The sequence below is a fragment of the Scyliorhinus canicula genome, chromosome 1 (genome assembly GCF_902713615.1).
Source record: "Scyliorhinus canicula chromosome 1, sScyCan1.1, whole genome shotgun sequence".
NCBI classification, from domain to species: domain Eukaryota; kingdom Metazoa; phylum Chordata; class Chondrichthyes; order Carcharhiniformes; family Scyliorhinidae; genus Scyliorhinus; species Scyliorhinus canicula.
The window spans coordinates 75,725,429-75,744,058 of NC_052146.1; the positions used below are offsets into that span (position 1 = coordinate 75,725,429).

Sequence of the window (18,630 nt, forward strand, 5' to 3'; positions counted from 1 at the left end):
CATGAACAGGCTATGTTTCCCAAGGGTTCAAGAGGAGCTGGTAGAGGGGCTGGGGGCGCCAATAGAGTTGGAGGAGCTAGTCAGGGGGATTGGACAAATGCAGTCAGGTAAGGCGCCGGGGCCGGATGGGTTCCCGGTGGAATTTTATAAAAAGTATGCGGATCTGGTGGGCCCCCTGTTGGTGCGAGCTTTCAATGAGGCATGGGAGGGGGGGGCTTTGCCCCCGACGATGTCGCGGGCACTGATCTCTCTGATCCTAAAGCGGGATAAGGACCCCTTGCAGTGTGAATCATACAGGCCTATCTCGCTCCTCAATGTTGATGCTAAGTTGCTGGCGAAGATCCTGGCCACCAGGATAGAGGATTGTGTGCCAGGGGTGATACACGAGGATCAGACAGGATTTGTCAAAGGACGGTAGCTCAACATGAGTGTGCAGAGATTGCTAAATGTTATTATGATGCCGGCAGTGGAGGGGGAGGCGGAGATAGTGGTGGCGCTGGATGCAGAGAAAGCGTTTGATAGAGTTGAGTGGGGGTACCTGTGTGAGGTGCTGGAGCGGTTCGGATTCGGGGAGGGATTCATCAAATGGGTGAGGCTGCTCTACGCGGCTCCGATGGCGAGTGTAGTTACCAATGGAAGGAGATCGGAGTACTTTAGGCTCTACCGTGGGACCAGGCAGGGGTGCCCCCTGCCCCCCTTGCTTTTGCATTGGCGATTGAACCTCTGGCTATGGCGTTGAGGGAGTCAGGGAGATGGAGGGGTCTGGTGCGGGGTGGGGAGGAACATCGGGTATCGCTGATTGCGGACGACCTGCTGTTGTATGTGGCGGACCCAGAGGGGGGAATGCCGGGGGTGATGGAGCTGTTGGCTGAGTTTGGGAGCTTCTCGGGCTATAAGTTAAATTTAGGCAAGAGCGAGGTATTTGTAGTACACCCGGGTGATCAAGAGGAGGGAATTGGGAGGCTCCCGTTTAAGAGGGCAGTGAAGAGTTTCAGATACCTGGGGGTGCAGGTGGCCAGGAGTTGGGGGACTCTCCATAAGCTTAACTTTACCAGGCTGGTGGAGCAGATGGAGGAGGAATTTAAAAGGTGGGACATGGTGCCGCTATCATTGGCGGGTAGAGTGCAGTCCGTCAAAATGACGGTTCTCCCGAGGTTCTTGTTCCTCTTCCAGTGCTTGCCCATCTTTATCCCTAGGGCCTTTTTTAGAAGGGTGACTAGCAGCATAATGAGCTTTGTTTGGGCGCATGGGACCCCGAGGGTGAAGAGGGTCTTCTTGGAGCGGGGTAGAGATGGGGGGGGGTGCTGGCGTTACCCAATCTCTCGGGGTATTATTGGGCGGCCAATGTGTCGATGGTGCGCAAGTGGGTGATGGAGGGGGAGGGGGCAGCATGGAAATGGATGGAGAGGGCGTCCTGTGGAGATACAAGCATGGGGGCCCTGGTAACGGCGCCGTGGCCGCTCCCTCCCACGAGGTATACCACGAGCCCGGTGGTGGCGGCTACCCTCAAGATTTGGGGGCAGTGGAGGCGAAATAGGGGAGAAGTGGGGGGCTCGATGGAGGCTCCGTTAAGGGGGAACCATCGGTTTGTCCCGGGGAACATTGATGGGGGGGTTCTAGGGTTGGCACAGAGCAGGCATCAGACAGCTGAGGGACCTGTTTATTGATGGGAGGTTTGCGAGCCTGGGGGAGTTGGAGGAGAAATTTGGGCTCCCCCGGGGAACATGTTCAGGTATCTGCAGGTAAAGGCATTTGCTAGACGGCAGGTGGAGGGATTCCCTTCGCTTCCCGCGAGGGGGGTGAGTGACGGGGTGCTTTCGGGGGTCTGGGTCGGAGAGGGGAAGATTTCTGATATCTACAAGGTAATGCAGGAGGTGGAGGAGGCGTCAGTAGAGGAGCTGAAAGCTAAGTGAGAGGGGGAACTAGGGGAGCAGATCAAAGACGGGACATGGGCTGATGCCCTGGAGAGGGTTAATTCTTCCTCCTCATGTGCGCGGCTTAGCCTCATCCAATTCAAGGTGCTGCACCGGGCCCACATGTCCTGGTCTAGGATGAGTAGGTTCTTTGGGGGTGAAGACAGGTGTGTTAGGTGTTCGGGGAGTCCAGCGAACCATGCCCATATGTTCTGGGCATGCCCGGCACTGGACGAGTTCTGGAAGGGGGTGGCGAGGACGGTGTCGAGGGTGGTGGGATCCAGAGTCAAGCTAGGATGGGGATGGGGTTGGGTGGAGCCGGGAGTGCAGGAGATGAAAGAGGCCGGTGTGCTGGCCTTTGCGTCCCTAGTAGCCCGGCGAAGGATCTTGCTACAACGGAAGGATGCGAGGCCCCCAAGCGTGGAGACCTGGATCAACGACATGGCGAGTTTCATCAAGCTAGAGAGGGTCAAATTCGCCCTGAGAGGGTCGGTACAAGGGTTCTTTAGGCGGTGGCAACCTTTCCTCGACTTTCTGGCTCAATGATAGGGTACGGGGACAGCAGCAGCAGCAACCCGGGGGGGAGGGGGGAAGGGGGAGGGAAGGGGGGACGATGACTATGTTTGTTTATTTAATTTTAATTTATTTTAAAGTTTTTTTTTGTTGTTCATTGGGGTTTGGGGGGGGGGGGTGGTGGGGGGGGGGGATGTGATACATGCGTTGATACGGTTTGGGGGGTGTTACAGTTATTATGGGGTTATTTTGTTGCATTTCATTGTTTGTTGTTATATTTTCTGTAAAAAATTCCAATAAAAATTATTTTTAAAAAAAACTATAATATATGCTTTAACTGTGGGTTGATACTATGCTGGAGACCTGAGGCTAACCTGATCAGACTATCTTACTACCCTTGGTGTTGGGTGGGGTTACTGGGTTATGGGGATAGGGAGGAGGTGTTGACCTTGGGTAGGGTGCTCTTTCCAAGAGCCGGTGCAGACTCGATGGGCCGAATGGCCTCCTTCTGCACTGTAAATTCTATGATAAATTCTCTGATAATCTACCACATGGTGTGTGTTCTAGTTGCTGATTACGAGCTCTGACTGTCTCAGAGGCTGGATCCCCAGAGAGCGGGAAAACTAGTGCCCTCTGGCTTTATAGTGGCTGTGTCCTGTCTGGTGATTGGCTGCTGTGTTCTGTGTGTTCATTGGTCATCCTGTGTGTCCATCACTGCCTGTCTGCGCACCATGATATGCCTGGATGTATATTACGACAAGCAGTGGGGCTGGAGAGGGGGATCAACTTGGCGATTTATGGGAGGATAGTGGAGGAGGATAAAGTGTCCATGGAGGGGGTTAAGGCTAAGTGGTAGGAAGAATTGGGGGGGGGGGGGGGGGGCGGGATTGGAGGAAGGATTGTGGTGTGAGGTGCTGCGGAAGGTGAATGCCTCCACTTTGTGTGCGAGGCTGGGGCTGATACAGCTGAAGGTGGTGTATAGGGTGCACCTGACAAAGTTAAGGATGAGCCGGCTGTTTGAGGAGGTGGAGGATATCTGTGAGCGCTGTGGGAAGGGTCCAGCCAACCATGTGCATATGTTTTGGTCCTGCCTGAAGCTGGAAAGGTTTTGGAGGGTGGTTTTCAGCACCAATTCGGGTATTTTGCATTTAGATGTGGAGCCCAGTCCCCTGGAAACCATATTCGGGGTGTCGGACAGGCCGGAGTTCCAGATGGGTGTGGGACAGATGTCTTTGCCTCGCTGATATCTCGCAGGCGGGTTTTGCTGAGGTGGAGGTCAGCTTCTCCACCCTGTGCTTCGGCATGGGCGGGGGGACCTGCTGGAGTTCTTAGTCATGGAGAAGGTGAAATTAGTTCTAAGAGTGATGGGTTTTACAGAAGTTGGGATATATTCATTCTGCATTTTGGAGAGTTGGCTACCGTTGACTGCTGAGGAAGGGGTGGGGGGCAGGGGGGCGGTCTGGGTGGGTGAGTTGTTTAATGTGTTGGACGGGTTTGTTATTGTTGTAAAATGTAAAAAAGTTGAAAATTTGGACTAAAAATACTTTTTAAAAAAAGACTGCACTAAGTTTGTCCAGTGGCCAAGGAGTCTCGCTTTGAAGTTTTATTCCCTCAGCAAACATGATCCTGTCAAACCTGAGGGGATGGAGGGGCTCACACCATTTGGTTTGAAGGCATTCCTACGTTACAAGTCTCAATGAGCCCCGATTTGACATAAGGTTTCATTTCTTGTGCTTCAACGTGCAATCAAAACTGTTTTGCATTGACGCACAAGTGGGAAAATGCTTCATGCAGCATGAGTGCAATTATCTGTCTTAGTATTGTATTGGAGATCTGATGCACAGGGTACACCACCATGAGCTGGCTTGTAATCTCATGCCCCTATCCCTGAAAGCTAGTATTGCCTAGGTCCATTCTTTAATAAGGACAAGGGGAGTCCATGTCGAGTAAAATAAAGAAACGTTTTTGTTTACAAAACAATACATTCACAGCCCGGTAGATCCATACCGAGTTCCTTTCTACTCAGTGCCTTACTGGCCGATCTTTTATAAAAAGGTTAATAGAGATCCCCTGCCTTGTACTCCACAAGGGACACAGGGAAGATAATCATTCCCATCCCTCGGTCCCGTGCGGGCGATTACACATTGCTACTGTCCTAACCTTCCAGCGTGCCTGCTGACTCATGCCATTACGTGAAGACCAGCCAATCACATCAAGATCAAAATGAGGGGTTTCAAACAAAACACTGCATGAGGACAAGCATGAGACCCACATATCAGCCAGTGGGTTGTGCTGTGGCAACTGGTCCAAAGATTGTGTCGGAACAAATTTACAAGGTGGATATGAGATTTTTTAAAATTTGTTTACGGGATTTGGGCGACGCTGGCTTGGCTAGTTTTATTTCCCAGGAAAAAAAAGAGCTTTTGACAAGGTGCCACACAAAAGGTTGCTGCATAAGATAAAGATGCATGGCGTTAAGGGCAAAGTAGTAGCATGGATACAGGATTGGTTAATTAATAGAAAGCAACGAGTGGGGATTAATGGGTGTTTCTCTGGTTGGCAATCAGTAGCTAGTGGTGTCCCTCAGGGATCCGTGTTGGGCCCACAATTGTTCACAATTTACATAGATGATTTGGAGTTGGGGACCAAGGGCAATGTGTCCAAGTTTGCAGATGACACTAAGATGAGTGGTAAAGCGAAAGGTGCAGAGGATACCGGAAGTCTCCAGAGGGATTTGGATAGGTTAAGTGAATGGGCTAGGGTCTGGCAGATGGAATACAATGTTGACAAATGTGAGGTTATCCGTTTTGGTAGGAATAACAGCAAAAGGGATTATTATTTAAATTATAAAATATTAAAGCATGCTGCTGTGTAGAGGGACCTGGGTGTGCTAAGTGCATGAGTTGCAAAAAGTTGGTTTACAGGTGCAACAGGTGATTAAGAAGGCAAATGGAATTTTGTCCTTCATTGCTAGAGGGATGGAGTTTAAGACTAGGGAGGTTATGCTGCAATTGTATAAGGTGTTCGTGAGGCCACACCTGGAGTATTGTGTTCAGTTTTGGTCTCCTTACCTGAGAAAGGACGTGCTGGCGCTGGAGGGTGTGCAGAGGAGATTCACTAGGTTAATCTCTGAGTTGAGGGGGTTGGATTACGAGGAGAGGTTGAGTGGACTGAGACTGTACTCGGAATTTAGAAGGATGCGGGGGGGGGGGGGGGGGGGATCTTATAGAAACATAAAATTATGAAGGGATTTAGGAATAGGATAGATAGAACATAGAACATAGAACAGTACAGCACAGAACAGGCCCTTCGGCCCTCAATGTTGTGCCGAACCATGATCACCCTACTCAAACCCACGTATCCACCCTATACCCCCCCCCCCCTTAACCTTACTTTTATTAGGACACTACGGGCAATTTAACATGGCCAATCCACCTAACCCGCACATCTTTGGACTGTGGGAGGAAACCGGAGCACCCGGAGGAAACCCACGCACACAGGGGGAGGACGTGCAGACTCCACACAGACAGTGACCCAGCCGGGAATCGAACCTGGGACCCTGGAGCTGTGAAGCATTTATGCTAACCACCATGCTACCCTGCTGCGGGCAGGTTGTTTCCATTGGTGGGTGAAAGCAGAACTAGGGGGCATAGCCTCAAAGAAAGGGGAAGTAGATTTAGGACTGAGTTTAGGAGGAACCTCTTCACCAAAGGGTTGTAAATCTATGGAATTCCCAGTCCAGTGAAGCAGTTGAGGCTCCTTCATTAAATGTTTTTAAGATAAAGATAGAAAACCGCTAGCAATTGCGCTCAGGGCAGCAAAAAATTGGAGGGGGATCCGAAGGGGAGGCAGAGAGCACAGAGTCTCAAGCTATGCAGACGATCTGCTCCTCTACATCTCGGACCCACAAAGCAGCATGGACGGAATCATCGCGCTCCTGAAAGAGTTTGGAGCCTTCTCGGGCTACAAACTCAACATGAGCAAAAGCGAGATCTTCCCAGTACACCAGCAAGGGGGGGGGGCAGCACTAAAGGGGCTGCCGTTCAAACAAGCCCGACATAAATTCCGCTACCTGGGGATCCAAATAGCCCATGACTGGAAAGGGATCCACAAATGGAACCTCACCAGCCTGGCGGAGGAAGTAAAAAAGGACCTGCAAAGATGGAACACACTCCCACTCTCCCTCGCAGGAAGAGTCCAGACGATCAAAATGAACGTATTGCCCAGGTTCCTCTTCCTGTTTAGATCCATTCCGATCTACATCCCCAAGGCCTTCTTCATAGCGCTGGACAAGCTTATCATGGCGTTCGTATGGGGGGGTAAAAATGCTAGGATCCCAAAGAAGGTCCTACAGAAAACAAAATCCAGGGGGGGGCTAGCCCGCCCGAATCTACAATTCTACCACTGGGCGGCAACAGCCGAGCGAGTAAGGGGATGGATCCAGGAGCCAGAAGCCGAGTGGGTGCGTGCGGAGGAGGCCTCCTGCATGGGGACCTCCCTCCGGGCCCTCGCCACGGCAGCACTCCCATCCCCACCCAAAAAACACTCCAGCAGCCCAGTGGTGACAGCCTGGAACCAACTGCGGCAGCAATTTGGCCTGAACAAAATGTCGGACAAGGCTCCCATCATCAACAACCATAGGTTCAAACCAGCACTGACCGACGCCACCTTCAAAAGGTGGAGACAGGACGGGGGGACACTGACAGTCAGGGACCTATACACGGACGACAGGATCGCAACACTGGACGAACTGACAGAGAAATTTCAGCTAGCTGGGGGGAATGAGCTACGGTACCTGCAGCTCAAAAACTTCCTACGAAAGGAGACAAGGACGTACCCACAACCGCCACGACAGACACTACTGGAAGACCTACTGGACGCAAGTATCCTAGAGAAAGGGAACTGTAGTGACATGTATGGCCGACTGGTAGATAGGGACGACACCGTACTGGACGCAACAAGAAGGAAATGGGAGGACGACCTGGGGATGGAGATAGGGTGGGGACTCTGGAGCGAAGCACTGCATAGGGTCAACTCCACCTCCACGTGCGCAAGGCTCAGCCTGACGCAACTAAAAGTGGTACATAGAGCCCACTTAACGAGAAACCGTATGAGTAGGTTCTTCCCAGAGGTGGAGGACAGATGTGAGCGGTGCCAAAGAGGCCCGGCCAACCATGCCCACATGTTCTGGTCTTTGCCCAGACTTGTGGAGTACTGGACAGCCTTCTTCGAGGCTATGTCCAAAGTGGTGGGGGTGAGGGTGGAGCCATGCCCGATAGTGGCGGTCTTCGGGGTTTCAGACCAGCCAGATCTATTCCTGGGGAGGAGGGCGGACGCCCTTGCCTTTGCCTCCCTGATCGCCCGCCGTAGAATCCTGTTTGGCTGGCGGTCAGCAGCACCGCCCAGAGCTGCAGACTGGCTGTCCGACCTCTCGGATTCTCTCCAAATGGAGAAAATCAAATTCGCCATCCGAGGGTCGGGCGACGGCTTCCACAGAACGTGGGAGCTATTCATGCAATTGTTCCGGGACCTGTTTGTGGCCAACGTACAAGAGGAAGAATAGTCGGGGGAAGGTAGCCGGCGGGGGGGGGGGGGGGGGGGGGGGGGGGGGGCTACGGGCTCGTTACGGGGGTTTGATGGCTAGCTAAGGCCCAAAACCAAACTAAATAAATGCCAATAAACATGTTGGGGAATGTAAAATATGTATGCCGGCAAAGAGGGGGAGGCCACAGTTATTACTACGAAGATGCTCACCTGTAAATATATATGTTAATTTTTGCGTGTTTTTTTTTTCTCTCTCTAACAATTTGTAATTTGTTCAATATAAAACATGAAAACTGAATAAAAAACATTTATTTAAAAGATAAAGATAGAGGGCAGCACGGTGGCCTAGTGGTTAGCACAACCGTCTCACGGCGCTGAGGTCCCAGGTTCGATCCCGGCTCTGGGTCACTGTCCGTGTGGAGTTTGCACATTCTCCCCGTGTCTGCGTGGGTTTCGCCCCCACAACCCAAAAATGTGCAGAGTAGGTGGATTGGCCACTCTAAATTGCCCCTTAATAGAAAAAATAATTGGGTAATCTAAATTTATAAGATAAAGATAGATATTTTTTTTAAGAATAAAGGAATAAAGGGTTCTGGTGTTTGGGCTGGAAAGTGGAGCTGAGTCCACAAAAGATCAGCCATGATATCATTGAATGGCGGAACAGGCTCGAGGGGCCAGATTGCCTACTCCTGCTCCTAGTTCTTATGTTCTTATTTATTGCCAATCCTGCATTGCCCTTCAGAAGATGGTGGTGAACTGCCTTCTTGAACTTGCAGTCCCTGAAGTGTAGGTACTCCCACAGTGCTGATAGGGAGGGAGTTCCAGGAATTTGACCCAATTTGTCCACAGCAACAGATAAAAAGAACGCTCTTGTACCTCTTGCAACAAAGCGCTTTATAGCCAATGAAGTAATTATGAAGAGTAGTCACTACTGCAATGTAGGAAACATGGCAGCTCATTTCTCTATCACAAGGTCCCACAAAAAATGAAATAAATGACTTGGATAATTTGATTTAGCAATGCTGGTTTAGTGATAAATATTGGCAAGGGCATCAGGTAGAACTCCCCTGTTCTTCAAACAGTGCCATGGAATCTTTCACGTCCACTCAATGGAAGCCATTGTTTAACATTTCATCCAAAATCAGCACATCCAACCATGCAGCATTCCCTCATTATTGTGCTGGAGTGTCAGTCTGCATATCAACAAGTCTCTGCACTGCAACTTGAAAGCACAAGTTCTGTGACTGACAGCTAATATCTTTTGTGAATCTAAACAGGAGTTTATCCAGAGTGTAAAGGCAGAAAACAATCAAATGCCGCAAAGTAAGATTCAGAATCACACGCTGCAGTGCCAGGCTCACTCAGAAGCATGTGGCAGTCCATTAAGCATTGTTAAGGCCCCCCAGTTTAGAGATGACCTACCTGAGTGCACCTTCCGAACCATAGTAAGGCTCGTTGTCAGTGGTTTCACAGAAGTAATTCCTCTCTCTGTTGTAGGATTTCCTGCCCCTGCAGAGCCTGCAGAGGTTGGGGAAGGAAATCCCTGCCCCTGGAGCACAGGCTGCGCTGAAAAACTTACTGGTGGCTGTGAAATCAAAAGAAGTGCTATGAATGGCCGACCAAAGATTTGAACAAATGCATGAGCACAGTTTTTAATCCCAATTTCATTGTCAGTTTTGCAAGGGCCAATCCATAGAATCCATACTGTGCAGAGGGAGGCCATTTGGCCTCTGCACTGATCCTCTGAAGAAACACCCTACCTACGGCCATTTTCCCTGTAACCCCAACTAACCTACACATCATTAGACACTAAGGGGCAATTGATCACCGCCAAACCACATAACTGCACATCTTTGATCTGTGGGAGGAAACCGGGGCACCCAGAGGAAACCCACACAGACACGGGGAGAATGTGCAAGCTCTACACAGACAGTGACCTAAGGCCGGAATTGAACCCGGGTCACTGGCACTGTGAGGCAGCAGTGCTAGCCACTGTGCCACCATGCTAACCAATGAATCAATGAAACACAGGTCAACATATCATTAGTTTGAGCCTGCTAATGTCTGTCCCACTAATAGAACATAGAGAACATAGAACATAGAAAAATACAGCACAGACCCGGCCCTTCGGCCCACAATGTTGTGCCGAACCTTTGTCCGTGATTAAGAAAAAATTAATCGACACCCCATCATTCTACCGTAATCCATGTACCTATCCAATAGCCGCTTGAAGGTCCCTAATGTTTCTGACTCAACTACTTCCACAGGCAGTGCATTCCATGCCCCACTACTCTCTGGGTAAATAACCTACCTCTGCCATCCCCCCTATATCTTCCACCATTCACCTTAAATTTATGTCCCCTTGTAATGGTTTGTTCCACCCGGGGGAAAAGTCTCTGAATAGAACATGATGCTACCTGATAGAGCCGGTTGCCTTCAGAGAACAAGCTGCCTGGCACTCTGCCATTGAGGGCCACTGAACTGGGAAATAGCTACACTTCAAAAATCCTTCACTGGCTGCAAAGTGCTCTGGGGCGTCTAATGTTCTACTTGCCCACCCATCCCATGGGATGGGAAAAAAAGGAGGCCATTTAGTGGGTGCCCATGGAGTTTCACCCTTCAGTTAGATCATGGATGATCTGAACCTCAGCTTCATTAATACAAAAAACAAATACACTTTTGATCTGTGTCCTTTGATACATTCACAAAACAACCTCAGTCTTGAGAATTGAATTCAGTGGTTCTCAATCTTTTCAACTAACTGACATTTTTCCAATGGATTATTAATCAGGGAACCACCAGCCCACCCCCCTGACCTCCCCAGCCGACCACCACCCTGACCTCCAAAGCCGCCCACCACCCTGACCTCCCCACCAGCCCAACACCCTGACCTCCCCAGCAGCCCACCACCCTGACCTCCCCAGCAGCCCACCACCCTGACCTCCCCAGCAGCCCACCACCCTGACCTCCCCAGCAGCCCACCACCCTGACCTCCTCAGCAGCCCACCACCCTGACCTCCCCAGCAGCCCACCACCCTGACCTCCCCACCAGCCCAACACCCTGACCTCCCCAGCCGCCCACCACCCTGACCTCCCCAGCAGCCCACCACCCTGACCTCCCCAGCAGCCCACCACCCTGACCTCCCCAGCTGCCCACCACCCTGACCTCCCCACCAGCCCAACACCCTGACCTCCCCAGCCGCCCACCACCCTGACCTCCCCAGCTGCCCACCACCCTGACCTCCCCAGCAGCCCACCACCCTGACCTCCCCAGCCGCCCACCACCCTGACATCCCGAGCCGCCTACTTAACTTAGAACGCCATATAAAACTCATCAGTGTTTTATGTGAACAGAGTTTTCATCAGAAGTTTAAGAGAACAGGGGCTGGATTCTCCGCCCCGCCGGGCCACATTTCTGGTTCACCCCGCTGGCGGGATTCTCCGTTATGCCGGCTGGTCAATGGGGTTTCCCATTGTGGGACAGCCCCACGCCATCAGGAATCCCCCGGGCTGCCAGCAAAACGGAGCAGCCCACCGGCGGAGAATCCAGCCACAGATCTTTACCTACAGATATTAGAGAGATGTGCATACCCATTTCTCACTGCAGAGTTTGTCAATCCTTGGCAGGAGCACAACAAGAGCAGAAGCACAGAGAGAGAACAAGGACACGGGAGATGGCAGGAGCACGGGGAAGAGAAGCTGCATGGGGAGAGATCAGGAACACAGAGAGCAGGGGCACGGTGAGAGAGCAGGGGCACGGTGAGAGAGCAGGGGCACGGTGAGAGAGCAGGGGCACAGAGAGAGAGAGCAGGGGCACAGAGAGAGAGCAGAAGGATGGTGGGGGAGAGCAGGGGCACTGGGAGAGAGCAGGGGCACGGAGAGAGAGCAGGAGCTGGGAGAGAGAGCAGGGGCATGGTGAGAGAGCAGAAGGATGGTGGGGGAGAGCAGGGGCACGGTGAGAGAGCAGGGTCACGGAGAGAGAGCAGGGGCACGGAGAGAGAGCAGGGGCACGGAGAGAGAGAGCAGGGTCATGGTGAGAGAGCAGAAGGATGGTGGGGGAGAGCAGGGGCACTGGGAGAGAGCAGGAGCACGGGGAGAGAGCAGGAGCACGGGGAGAGAGCAGGAGCACAGGGAGAGAGCAGGAGCACGGGGAGAGAGAGCAGGGGGATGGTGAGAGAGCACAAGGATGGTGGGGGAGAGCAGGGGCACTGGGAGAGAGCAGGAGGATGGTGGGGGCGAGCAGGAGCACGGAGAGAGAGCAGGGGCACGGGGAGAGAGCAGGAGCTGGGAGAGAGAGGGCAGGGGCACGGGGAGAGAGCAGAAGGATGGTGGGGGAGAGCAGGGGCACTGGGAGAGAGCAGGAGGATGGTGGGGGAGAGCAGGAGCATGGAGAGAGAGCAGGAGCACGGAGAGAGAGCAGGAGCTGGGAGAGAGAGCAGCAGCTCGGAGAGAGAGCAGCAGCACGGAGAGAGAGCAGGAGGATGGTGGGGGAGACCAGGAGCACAGGGAGAGAGCAGAAGGATGGTGGGGAGAGAGCAGGAGGATGGTGGGGAGAGAGAGGAGCATGGGGAGAGAGCAGGAGCACGGGGAGAGAGCAGGAGCACGGGGAGAGAGGAGGAGCACGGGGAGAGAGCAGGAGCACGGGGAGAGAGCAGGAGCATGGGGAGAGAGCAGCAGCACGGGGAGAGAGCAGGAGCACGGGCAGTGTGTAGGAGGATGGTGGGGGAGAGCAGGAGCATGGGGAGAGAGCAGGAGGATGGTGGGGGAGAACAGGAGCACGGAGAGAGAGAGCAGGAGCATGGAGAGAGAGTAGGAGAACGGGGAGAGAGCAGGAGCACGGAAAGAGAGCAGGAGCACAGGGAGAGAGCAGGAGGATGGGGAGAGAGCAGCAGCACGGGGAGAGAGCAGGAGCACGGGCAGTGTGCAGGAGGATGGTGGGGGAGAGCAGGAGTATGGTGGGGGAGAGTAGGAAGATGGGGAGAGAGCAGGAGCACGGGGAGAGAGCAGGAGCACGGGGAGAGAGCAGGAGAACGGGCAGTGTGCAGGAGGATGGTGGGGGAGAGCAGGAGTATGGTGGGGGAGAGCAGGAGCACGGGGAGAGAGCAGGAGCATGGGGAGAGAGCAGGAGCACGGGCAGTGTGAAGGAGGATGGTGGGGGAGAGCAGGAGCACGGGGAGAGAGCAGGAGGATGGTGGGGGAGAGCAGGAGGATGGTGGGGAGAGAGCAGGAGGATGGTGGGGAGAGAGAGCAGGAGCTGGGAGAGAGAGAGCAGGAGCACAGGGAGAGAGCAGGGGGATGGTGGGAGAGAGCAGGAGCTGGGAGAGAGAGCAGGAGCATGGGGAGAGAGCAGGAGGATGGTGGGGGAGAGCAGGAGCACAGGGAGAGAGCAGGAGCACGGGGGGAGAGCAGGAGCACGGGGAGAGAGCAGGAGCATGAAGGGAGCATGAGCACGGGGGAGAGCAGGAGCACGGGGAGAGAGCAGGAGCACGGGGAGAGAGCAGGAGCACGGGGAGAGAGCAGTAGCACGGGGAGAGAGAGCAGGAGCATGAAGGGAGCAGGAGCACGGGGGAGAGCAGGAGCACGGGGGAGAGCAGGAGCACGGGGAGAGAGCAGGAGCACGGGGAGAGAGCAGGAGCACGGGGAGAGAGCAGGAGCACGGGGGGAGAGCAGGAGCACGGAGAGAGCAGGAGCACGGGGGGAGAGCAGGAGCACGGGGGGAGAGCAGGAGCACGAAGGGAGCAGGAGCACGGGGGGAGAGCAGGAGCACAGAGAGCAGGAGCACAGTGATAGACAGGAGCACAGGGAGCGTGCAGAGTCACAATGGGGAAGAGCAGGAGCACAGTGAAAGAGCAGGGCCACGGAGAGTGTGAGCAGGAGAATGGTGGGGGAGAGCAGGATCATGGGGAAGAGAGTAGGAGCACAGAGACAGAGCAGGAGAACGGGGACAGAGCAGGAGCACGGGGTGAGAGCAGAAGCTTGGGGAGAGAGCAGGAGCACGGGGAGAGAAAGCAGGATAATGGTGGGGGAGAACAGGAGCACGGGGGAGAGCAGGAGCACGAAGGGAGCAGGAGCACGGGGAGAGAGCAGGAGCACGGGGAGAGAGAGCAGGAGAACGGGGAGAGAGAGCAGGAGCACAGTGATAGACAGGAGCACAGTGATAGACAGGAGCACAGGGAGCGTGCAGAGTCACAGTGGGGAAGAGCAGGAGCACAGTGGAAGAGCAGGGCCACGGAGAGTGTGAGCAGGAGAATGGTGGGAGAGAGCAGGAGGATGGTGGGGGAGAGCAGGAGCTGGGAGAGAGAGCAGGAGCATGGGGAGAGAGCAGGAGGATGGTGGGGGAGAGCAGGAGCACAGGGAGAGAGCAGGAGCATGAAGGGAGCATGAGCACGGGGGAGAGCAGGAGCACGGGGAGAGAGCAGGAGCACGGGGAGAGAGCAGGAGCACGGGGAGAGAGCAAGAGCACGGGGAGAGAGAGCAGGAGCATGAAGGGAGCAGGAGCACGGGGGAGAGCAGGAGCATGGGGGAGAGCAGGAGCACGGGGAGAGAGCAGGAGCACGGGGAGAGAGCAGGAGGATGGTGGGGGAGACCAGGAGCACAGGGAGAGAGCAGAAGGATGGTGGGGAGAGAGCAGGAGGATGGTGGGGAGAGAGAGGAGCATGGGGAGAGAGCAGGAGCACGGGGAGAGAGCAGGAGCACGGGGAGAGAGCAGGAGCACGGGGAGAGAGCAGGAGCACGGGGAGAGAGCAGGAGCATGGGGAGAGAGCAGGAGCACGGGGAGAGAGCAGGAGCACGGGCAGTGTGCAGGAGTATGGTGGGGGAGAGCAGGAGCATGGGGAGAGAGCAGGAGGATGGTGGGGGAGAACAGGAGCACGGAGAGAGAGAGCAGGAGCATGGAGAGAGAGTAGGAGAACGGGGAGAGAGCAGGAGCACGGAGAGAGAGCAGGAGCACAGGGAGAGAGCAGGAGGATGGGGAGAGAGCAGCAGCACGGGGAGAGAGCAGGAGCACGGGCAGTGTGCAGGAGGATGGTGGGGGAGAGCAGGAGTATGGTGGGGGAGAGTAGGAAGATGGGGAGAGAGCAGGAGCACGGGGAGAGAGCAGGAGCACGGGGAGAGAGCAGGAGAACGGGCAGTGTGCAGGAGGATGGTGGGGGAGAGCAGGAGTATGGTGGGGGAGAGCAGGAGCACGGGGAGAGAGCAGGAGCATGGGGAGAGAGCAGGAGCACGGGCAGTGTGAAGGAGGATGGTGGGGGAGAGCAGGAGCACGGGGAGAGAGCAGGAGGATGGTGGGGGAGAGCAGGAGGATGGTGGGGAGAGAGCAGGAGGATGGTGGGGAGAGAGAGCAGGAGCTGGGAGAGAGAGAGCAGGAGCACAGGGAGAGAGCAGGAGGATGGTGGGAGAGAGCAGGAGCTGGGAGAGAGAGCAGGAGCATGGGGAGAGAGCAGGAGGATGGTGGGGGAGAGCAGGAGCACAGGGAGAGAGCAGGAGCATGAAGGGAGCATGAGCACGGGGGAGAGCAGGAGCACGGGGAGAGAGCAGGAGCACGGGGAGAGAGCAGGAGCACGGGGAGAGAGCAGTAGCACGGGGAGAGAGAGCAGGAGCATGAAGGGAGCAGGAGCACGGGGGAGAGCAGGAGCACGGGGAGAGAGCAGGAGCACGGGGAGAGAGCAGGAGCACGGGGAGAGAGCAGGAGCACGGGGGGAGAGCAGGAGCACGGAGAGAGCAGGAGCACGGAGAGAGCAGGAGCACGGGGAGAGAGCAGGAGCACGGGGGAGAGAGCAGGAGCACGGAGAGAGAGCAGGAGCACGGAGAGAGCAGGAGCACGGGGAGAGAGCAGGAGCACGGGGGGAGAGCAGGAGCACGGAGAGAGCAGGAGCACAGTGATAGACAGGAGCACAGGGAGCGTGCAGAGTCACAATGGGGAAGAGCAGGAGCACAGTGAAAGAGCAGGGCCACGGAGAGTGTGAGCAGGAGAATGGTGGGGGAGAGCAGGATCATGGGGAAGAGAGTAGGAGCACAGAGACAGAGCAGGAGAACGGGGACAGAGCAGGAGCACGGGGTGAGAGCAGAAGCTTGGGGAGAGAGCAGGAGCACGGGGAGAGAGAGCAGGATAATGGTGGGGGAGAACAGGAGCACGGGGGAGAGCAGGAGCACGAAGGGAGCAGGAGCACGGGGAGAGAGCAGGAGCACGGGGAGAGAGCAGGAGAACGGGGAGAGAGAGCAGGAGCACAGTGATAGACAGGAGCACAGTGATAGACAGGAGCACAGGGAGCGTGCAGAGTCACAGTGGGGAAGAGCAGGAGCACAGTGAAAGAGCAGGGCCACGGAGAGTGTGAGCAGGAGAATGGTGGGAGAGAGCAGGAGGATGGTGGGGGAGAGCAGGAGCTGGGAGAGAGAGCAGGAGCATGGGGAGAGAGCAGGAGGATGGTGGGGGAGAGCAGGAGCACAGGGAGAGAGCAGGAGCATGAAGGGAGCATGAGCACGGGGGAGAGCAGGAGCACGGGGAGAGAGCAGGAGCACGGGGAGAGAGCAGGAGCACGGGGAGAGAGCAGTAGCACGGGGAGAGAGAGCAGGAGCATGAAGGGAGCAGGAGCACGGGGGAGAGCAGGAGCACGGGGGAGAGCAGGAGCACGGGGAGAGAGCAGGAGCACGGGGAGAGAGCAGGAGGATGGTGGGGGAGACCAGGAGCACAGGGAGAGAGCAGAAGGATGGTGGGGAGAGAGCAGGAGGATGGTGGGGAGAGAGAGGAGCATGGGGAGAGAGCAGGAGCACGGGGAGAGAGCAGGAGCACGGGGAGAGAGCAGGAGCACGGGGAGAGAGCAGGAGCACGGGGAGAGAGCAGGAGCATGGGGAGAGAGCAGGAGCACGGGGAGAGAGCAGGAGCACGGGCAGTGTGCAGGAGTATGGTGGGGGAGAGCAGGAGCATGGGGAGAGAGCAGGAGGATGGTGGGGGAGAACAGGAGCACGGAGAGAGAGAGCAGGAGCATGGAGAGAGAGTAGGAGAACGGGGAGAGAGCAGGAGCACGGAAGAGAGAGCAGGAGCACAGGGAGAGAGCAGGAGGATGGGGAGAGAGCAGCAGCACGGGGAGAGAGCAGGAGCACGGGCAGTGTGCAGGAGGATGGTGGGGGAGAGCAGGAGTATGGTGGGGGAGAGTAGGAAGATGGGGAGAGAGCAGGAGCACGGGGAGAGAGCAGGAGCACGGGGAGAGAGCAGGAGAACGGGCAGTGTGCAGGAGGATGGTGGGGGAGAGCAGGAGTATGGTGGGGGAGAGCAGGAGCACGGGGAGAGAGCAGGAGCATGGGGAGAGAGCGGGAGCACGGGCAGTGTGAAGGAGGATGGTGGGGGAGAGCAGGAGCACGGGGAGAGAGCAGGAGGATGGTGGGGGAGAGCAGGAGGATGGTGGGGAGAGAGCAGGAGGATGGTGGGGAGAGAGAGCAGGAGCTGGGAGAGAGAGAGCAGGAGCACAGGGAGAGAGCAGGAGGATGGTGGGGGAGAGCAGGAGCTGGGAGAGAGAGCAGGAGCATGGGGAGAGAGCAGGAGGATGGTGGGGGAGAGCAGGAGCACAGGGAGAGAGCAGGAGCATGAAGGGAGCATGAGCACGGGGGAGAGCAGGAGCACGGGGAGAGAGCAGGAGCACGGGGAGAGAGCAGGAGCACGGGGAGAGAGCAGTAGCACGGGGAGAGAGAGCAGGAGCATGAAGGGAGCAGGAGCACGGGGGAGAGCAGGAGCACGGGCGAGAGCAGGAGCACGGGGAGAGAGCAGGAGCACGGGGAGAGAGCAGGAGCACGGGGAGAGAGCAGGAGCACGGGGAGAGAGCAGGAGCACGGGGGGAGAGCAGGAGCACGGAGAGAGCAGGAGCACAGTGATAGACAGGAGCACAGGGAGCGTGCAGAGTCACAATGGGGAAGAGCAGGAGCACAGTGAAAGAGCAGGGCCACGGAGAGTGTGAGCAGGAGGATGGTGGGGGAGAGCAGGATCATGGGGAAGAGAGTAGGAGCACAGAGACAGAGCAGGAGAACGGGGACAGAGCAGGAGCACGGGGTGAGAGCAGAAGCTTGGGGAGAGAGCAGGAGCACGGGGAGAGAGAGCAGGATAATGGTGGGGGAGAACAGGAGCACGGGGGGAGAGCAGGAGCACGGGGAGAGAGCAGGAGCACGGGGAGAGAGCAGGAGAACGGGGAGAGAGAGCAGGAGCACTGTGATAGACAGGAGCACAGTGATAGACAGGAGCACAGGGAGCGTGCAGAGTCACAGTGGGGAAGAGCAGGAGCACAGTGGAAGAGCAGGGCCACGGAGAGTGTGAGCAGGAGAATGGTGGGAGAGAGCAGGAGGATGGTGGGGGAGAGCAGGAGGATGGTGGGGGAGAGCAGGAGGATGGTGGGAGAGAGCAGGAGCACAGAGACAGAGCAGAACGGGGAGAGAGCAGGAGCACAGAGACAGAGCAGGAGAACGGGGAGAGAGCAGGAGCACGGGGAGAGAGTAGGAGAACGGGGAGAGAGCAGAAGCTTGGGGAGAGAGCAGGAGCACAGGGAGAGAGCAGGATCATGGGGAAGAGAGTAGGAGCACAAAGACAGAGCAGGAGAACGAGGAGAGAGCAGGAGCACGGGGAGAGAGCAGTAGCACGGGGAGAGAGAGCAGGAGGATGGTGGGGGAGAGCAGGAGC

The 18,630-nt window shown here is 56.1% G+C and overlaps 1 protein-coding gene across 1 annotated transcript in view; it reads right to left on the bottom strand.

Moving 5' to 3' along the window:
- The window catches only part of zgc:172271 (uncharacterized protein LOC100000381 homolog), a 183,842-nt gene that overhangs the window by 81,237 nt on the left and 83,975 nt on the right, over nucleotides 1-18,630 (bottom strand). Inside the window, exon 5 of the mRNA XM_038793393.1 lies at nucleotides 9,393-9,555. Coding sequence (XP_038649321.1) covers nucleotides 9,393-9,555 — 163 coding nt within the window. The remainder of the gene's footprint in view (nucleotides 1-9,392; nucleotides 9,556-18,630) is intronic.